This window comes from Corvus brachyrhynchos, unplaced genomic scaffold (genome assembly GCF_000691975.1).
Source record: "Corvus brachyrhynchos isolate BGI_N302 unplaced genomic scaffold, ASM69197v1 scaffold3, whole genome shotgun sequence".
In the NCBI taxonomy this organism is placed as follows: Eukaryota; Metazoa; Chordata; class Aves; order Passeriformes; family Corvidae; genus Corvus; species Corvus brachyrhynchos.
In genome coordinates this window covers 10,977,752-10,984,734 of record NW_008237619.1, presented here as the reverse complement: position 1 = coordinate 10,984,734, position 6,983 = coordinate 10,977,752, and the positions used below count along the sequence as shown (strand labels likewise).

The 6,983-nt window shown below is 40.8% G+C and overlaps 1 protein-coding gene across 2 annotated transcripts in view; it reads left to right on the top strand.

Annotated features, from left to right (window-relative positions):
• Positions 1–6: 6 nt before the first annotated feature.
• Positions 7–6,983, top strand: part of BLZF1 (basic leucine zipper nuclear factor 1) — a 14,072-nt gene continuing 7,095 nt past the window's right edge. Inside the window, exons 1-6 of one of the 2 annotated variants that reach the window (XM_008631776.2) lie at positions 7–1,472; positions 2,822–3,261; positions 3,893–4,092; positions 5,646–5,774; positions 6,379–6,598; positions 6,777–6,983. In XM_008631776.2, the coding sequence (XP_008629998.1) occupies positions 1,454–1,472; positions 2,822–3,261; positions 3,893–4,092; positions 5,646–5,774; positions 6,379–6,598; positions 6,777–6,962 (1,194 nt within the window). In that variant the 5' untranslated portion in view covers positions 7–1,453 and the 3' untranslated portion in view covers positions 6,963–6,983. The remainder of the gene's footprint in view (positions 1,473–2,821; positions 3,262–3,892; positions 4,093–5,645; positions 5,775–6,378; positions 6,599–6,776) is intronic. The other variant, XR_001861260.1, reaches the window with a different exon arrangement.

Below are 6,983 nucleotides of genomic sequence, written 5' to 3'. Positions count from 1 at the left end.
ATGATGCAACCAGTGAGGGAGTCTTGCCTGCGGAGATGTAGGAGGAGGGGGACGTGTTGGGAGGCTTACACTGCCCCCGCACGTAACTGGCCAGTATTATAGCGGGAACTCTGAAGGAGCAGGGTCACCGGCAGGTCGTGTCTGATGGAGCGGATAAGCCCAAATGCTCCTACTCAGTCTTTCGTTGAGTATTCTTGCCTCTTTCTGAGCAGCTAGGCTCTCATCCGCCTCTGTCTCATCAAGTAAATAGACATCCTCAATCAAAAGGAACGAACAGCAGTGGTGATTAACACCTAATGGCTATTAAATAAGCAAACACACAACTCCAATTATGGAAGCAACAGATGGTGAGACATTTCTGTATCTGTAGTTTGAGAAAGCTCAAGGAGGGAAAGGTGTTTTTCTTGTCTTCTGTTCTTCACAAAAGATAAACCTGCCTGACACAAAACAAGTCTTTAATCTAGAAACCCGAAAGTAGTAGTGTGCTCACTGCTGCCATTTTCTCTTTAGGGCAGCACTGTTGCAATGGAAGTCAAAAAGCTGTAGTTAAACCTTTTCAGTTAGTGGTACAGTGAAACGAAGCGAGGGCCCTGGGGATCTCCCTTGAATAGTGGGGGAAAAAAGCCAGCCAAACAAAATAGGGGTATACTGATCTCAAACTAATGTAGTTAAGAGACAGAAGATCCCTAGAAAAGAAGGATCAGTGACTTGTATAATTGATAGTGGATAAAGGTGGCAACGGTCAATACCTTTGGTGGATGAGGGAGAAAATGGTCAGGATGGTGGTTTGGGCCAAACTGGGGGTCAGCTTTTGCTGTTAGCTTAAACTAACCATGTGCACCCACTCGGGGCACTGACTCCTTCTTTGAGAATTGGCCCTATCAAAAAGGTTGTTTCAGCAAGCAGGACTAAAGGAATTGTGTAGCTGTGCAGTTGCCATTGTTTTCTCTTTACCTCATGATCTGCTTGAAGCACTGTGTGGAATTTCCTTTTCTTGTAGCTCTGTCATTATTTTAGGTTATCTCGGCACAGTCATGCAATTGTACTCTGGGAATGTTGCAGGCTTTTAAAGGGTACGATGAGGGCTGGCTGGAAAAAGGAGGGAGACCAGAAAGAGAATTTTGAGGAATGGAAACTAGAACAAGATGAGGAGCAATGCAAAGGAGTTGAAGTGCAGCTCTTGGTGAAAACAGACACAAGTGCCAGAAGTCTCACAGTCTTCTCCTTTTAACTCTATGGGTTTTGGTGTAGTTTTTATCGTTTTGGGTTTTCCCCCTTTGTTTTGCTGTGGGTTTTTTCACTGTGCTACTGAGCCAGAGTTTAAAGGCTGTACTAGGAAATAGGATAATCCAAGATTAACTGCTACTATTACCTTGCTGAAGATTTTTTTCCCCCCCTCCTCATTTCTTCCTCAGACTTACCTAGTTAGGAAGAGCTGACTGCTAAAGAGAAAATGACATCTCTAGAAAAAGGTAGGTTGTTCATATGACATCTAAGCAGACTGGATTAAAAAGTAACTGGAATTTTAAACAGCAGAGTTACACTGTATACTAGGCTCCATTCATTTAAATGAATGGCTTTTATGTAGCTATGAGGAAGTAGTTCTGTGACTTCTTCATTGCAGTGAAAACCAGAGCTGCCTGGATGGAGCAGCAACGGAATGTAATTTTTCTAATCCAGCTCTATATTGAAAAATAAGTTTGTCACTGGTACTGTGATCTGTCTGTACACTTGTCTGACAGCCTCCTCTAGTATTTAGAACGTGTTGGTACTGAATCAGCAAACCTGAAAGTAAGGCAATATAATGGTGTTACTACAGCATTTTTGAAATCCATTAATATTTGGATAGAGGACACAAGCTCACATTACTGCCTGCAGTATGAGAAAAAAAGCAGTATGTGTAGCCATGTCCTCAGGAACTTTGTATCTCTCACCCATTGTGAGGAAACTGTACTACGATAATAATTTGTTGAGCTGAAAACTTAAATAAAATTAATTTCAGTAAATGTCGTGTGTATTGGGGACTATAGAGCAGAATGCAGCATTACTGGGAATGCTGGAGTCTGTAGTTCAGAAATGGAGCAGAACTGGCTTGTTGGCTTTTCTTAAACCTTCACTTGGGCAACTAAAACACGTTACGACTTGACAGTCTACTAAACTTCTTAAGGTGTCAGTAGCTGTCTGGCTAATAGCTGTTTTTCATTTGCTTCTTGCTGTTAAAATGAAACTGCTCTGATTCTGTCAGCTCCCAAAACCTGATTTTGTTTTCAGCCTATGAGTAATGTTGTCAAGAATTTTTTTCCAGGAAAGCTCTCTTTTGTGTCTGCATTTAATCTTGTATGGCAGTAGGAAATTAAAATTAATGCAATTCAGATCAATGTTTGTGTCTCGTACTGCTATTGCTAATGAGCAATGCACATTTGAGTAAGGACTTACTTGACTAAGGGCTTACTGTGAGGGTGGTGAGACACTGGAACAGGTTCCCAGGGAAGTTGTGAATGTCTCATCCCTGGAAGTGTTCAAGAACAGGTTGGATGGGGCCCTGAGCAACCTGGTCTGGTGTGGTGGTGTCCACAGGAAGGTATCCCTGCCCACAGCAGGGGGTCAGAACGAGATGATCCTGAAGGTCCCTTCCAATCCAAACCATTCTATGATTTTCTGACTTGTGGTTGATAATCACTGCTGCAATGGACTATTTGACACATGCAGTGTACAATTAAAATCTGTAACTTTGAAGTACAGAAATTAAGGAAAGACTTACAATAACACTATAACCAAGTGAAAGCTGGTAAACTTTCCCTCCACAATTTCTAAATTTCAGTTGATGATGCCTCAGCACCCATTCGAGGACCTGGAGATGGCATGGAAACAGAGCAAACAGCTGGATCAGTGGAAGTAATCACTGGAGCCAACACTACAAACCATCACATCCACCACAGCCCCCATAAAAAGGCAGCCTCTTCCCTGAGTCCCGGAGTTCTGCAGCTGGGGAAAGTACATGCTGATAAATCAGTGGAGATTGAAGCTATTCGAATATTAGTCCCCAAAGCAGCTATCACCCATGTTGTTCCAACTAAAAATGCTAAGGTAGCTAAATCTGTGGGACATAAAGGAGACACATTCCATCAGTCAGATGGAGCCACAGATCCCCAGAAAGAACAGATAGAGCTGAAAAATGCAATTGAAAAGCTAAAGAATTCAGAAAAGCGGTTGTTACAGGATAAAGAAGGTCTCTCTAATCAGCTGCGTATACAGACAGAGGTAAGAAATTAAAGGTGTTTTCTCTCACACAGCTGAACTGTTTTGGTTTGTATAAGCAGTTTGTGAATGTGACCAAAGAGAACTGCTATGACACTCTAGCCTTGAAACAAATAGGTTCCCTTTTGAACTTATCAGCTAAGATACAGAGTAGAAGTACATCAAAGTATTCTGGTGCTGCTTCTCTGACAACAGATGAAAGAGCCAAAGACTTCGCTGGGAGAAACACACTAGATAGCTGCAGGGAAATTAATCTTTTATGAGGGAAGATTTTGCTCCTTAAATCACTAAGTGAAAAATGTTATGCCATAGAAGGGTTGACTATAATTTTCTGTCTCCTATACCTGTGGATGTCTTGTCTAATCCTTTGTTATCTTACTGATTCAGGAGTGGAATACTACTGAAACTGTTTCCTGCAGCAAGCTTTCATTCGTCCTCTTTGACTGTTAGAATTTAAACAAGAATATGTTGGACATGCATTAGGCTCAAATGTTTATGCTTGCCTGGATACGTCCCATTCTGGAAAGAGAAAGGCAATTTACTGTTAGCAATTTCCAATAACTTGCACTGCATTCTGGAAGTAGGAGTGTTTATTCTCTATTGATAGTTACAAGAGAGTCTGGTCTAATTCTAGGTTAATCGGGAGCTGAAGAAATTACTTGTTGCTTCTGTTGGGGATGACCTGCAGTATCACTTTGAACGGATGGCTCGTGAGAAGAATCAGCTCATCCTAGAAAACGAAGTCCTGGGCCGGAATATGGCTCAGCTGTCTGAACAATTGGAGCGCATGTCTATACAATGTGATGTGTGGAGAAGCAAATTCCTAGCAAGCAGGTATTCCCTCTCATGGAGCTGTCCTAACAGCATTTCCCTTCAGGCTTTCATCACATACACTCATTGCAGTGTGCTTTCATATGCAGAGGACAGCCACAACAGCCATACTGACACCTATTATGAAATCTGAGAATACAGAAAAGGTATAAAGAAAGGAAGCTCCTTGTAAATCTGAATAGTCCTGCTTTTCAGAGGTAATACAGTGAGTCCTAAACCTCCTAAAATCTCAACTACAGTACTTGTCAACATAGCAAGAGAACCTCCTAATTTTGATAAAACTGCATGCAGTTTTGGGTTTAAAAATGTCTTCTAGGGCAGCTGACTTTTCCTAACAGTAATTAGCTTGCAACCCCCCTGGAATGATACAATCATTAATTTGAGAAGAGGCCGATGTGGTTAAGAGCTCTGCTTATAGCAAGTCAGGGATCTACTATGGAAGAAAGAGTAGGTGGACCTCTTTATCCAACACTGGTTCCGTTACTGCTCAGAACCCTACTGTTACTTCTCTAACCATAAAAGCTGGTCTGAAAGTCAAAATCTCATTTGACAATGGATTGGACTTTAAACTTGCTAAGTTTAGTTGTCTTACCACATCTGTAAATAGTGTTCTAGGATTTTTAATTTTCTACTATACTTGGATATAACTGACTGAATTATGATGCTTAATGCGTATCACAAAAGACCTTAGTGCTTGAAGGAAATGGCAGCATACAGTCTCCTCCCTTTAATTTGCTAGTCTTAAGAAATTTCAGCATATGGGGTGTAATGGTAACTTGTGTAACATATGGGGTGTAATGGTACTTGTAAGTCCTAGCTGAGCAAGAGTCACTACGCAAACTTGGGTTTTTTTAACATTATGAGGAGTTCTGAGATCAGGGCTGTGAATCTCAGCAATGTGCTTAAAGGAACAGTCTTCAATATTGTAACATCCTGATTCATTTTTATCTCGTATTTCTAACTGGTTGTTAAATGTCAGTCTGGGTTTTGCATTTGGAATATCACAGGCATTAGAAATGCCTGCTGGAGGCGTCAGTGCCAAGCCTCATGGCACAGCAAAACATGACAATAGCTGTCCTGTGTGTAGCTCTTAAATACTCATATCTGACATCTGGTGATTGCCCCTGGGAAAGGCAAAGAGTTAAATAAATGCAGTCTATAGCCATAGCTGTCATTTTTAGAGATGAGTGAACAGATGTGATTACAGCATACTTGTGAGAATTGTTAGTAAAAGAAAAATGTATTTAGCTTTTTCTTTCACAGGATCCTTGTCAACCATGTACACTTACCCAAGGTATTTTGAAATGTCTGTTACTAGATTTGTATTAAGTGACCTAAGATTGTTTAAACTCAGTCAAAACATAATCTTGCACTGGTGTTGGCTGTAGTTGAACAGAAATTATTCTTAATTAGGTTGATAAAGGCTCTGCATGGGGGAGAGGACAGAGAACAGCAGCTTAATCCTCAGATTGAGCAGACAAATGATGGTCTGTAGTAGAAAAAAGGTGACTTTCAAACTGTTCACTTGCACTACTGACTGGAGATTTCTTCTGCAGGGTGATGGCTGATGAGCTGACCAATACCAGAGCAATTCTTCAGCGCCAAACTAGGGATGCACAAAGTGCAATCCAGGACTTGCTGAATGAACGCGATCAGTTCCGTCAAGAGATGATTGATACGCACAAGTATGATTTTTCTAATCCAGACTACCTCTGTGCAAACCTCATTTTTGTCAGTTTATTTTAGGCTAGAGGAGAATCAAATAGCTTTCCCCTCTTCCAGTGATACTCAACAAAAATCAATGATGCTGATGTATAGTACAGTCACTTTCCAGTCCTTGAGCTGAAAGAGCAAAAGTAATAGAATTCTTTCTTCATTTCCTAGAGGTCTGGGGTCTTAGGGGTAATAAACTGAGGAACTGACATCCCTCATATCCTTAGGCTTTCTCTCTTTAATCACTTACTGTCTTGATTTCAAGTCTTCTCTGTTTCCTTCCAAAATATCAGAATAGCAAAGAAGAGATTCTTCTACATACATGCACTTTACAGTGCTAATTCTGCCAGATGTCAAATAAGTGTTCCCAGTATTAAGGTCCTGTGTTGGTTACCTTGGAGAACAGTCCATTTGTCTCCTTGTTCTTAAACACTTTTTCTATCCATTTATTTAGCTGAAGATTTAGCTAGTGCAGTAAGGCTTGGGAAGAGACAATTCCTCTGAAGTGTGCTGGGTGCTGATTATACAGTATAGAATACAAACCCCAATAACAGTGCTTCTTTCCTTTCTGCACAGGCTTCTGGAGGAGCTCATGGTTTCTCTTCAGTGGGGGAGACAACAGACATACTATCCTAGTGCCCAGCCTTACACTACAACAGAGCTAGCAGCTGTGAATTGTAAGCTAGCCAAAGCTGTAAGCTCGCATCTTCTAGGAAATGTTGGCACTAACAGTCCAAAAAAGACTTCAACAACTGTAGAGTTTTGCAATACCCCTGCTGAGAAAATGGCTGAAATGGTAAGAACTCTTGATACATGTTTATATTAAGGTTCTGGATAAATGGATATTTCATTTTCAGCTTGGAAAAAAAATGGAAAATGGCTTTCGAGCAGAAATCCTTCCTAGTTCTTAAGAGAAGGAAAAAGCCCATTAAACTGTATAAAAATATCTTCAGTCTCAATTTTTCCATCCTTAGATGCTACATGTACTGGATCCAGCTGCACGTCCAGAAACATCAACAGAAGTTTCTTTTTCTGAGACTTCTCCATCTTCTTTCCTTTCCACAAAGAAAAGTATTGGAAGGTTTCACCCATATACAAGATACGAAGATGTAACCTTCAATTGTTGCAATCACTGTCAAGGAGAGCTGATAGCCCTTTAAAAGCCTAGCCAAGGCAGCTGC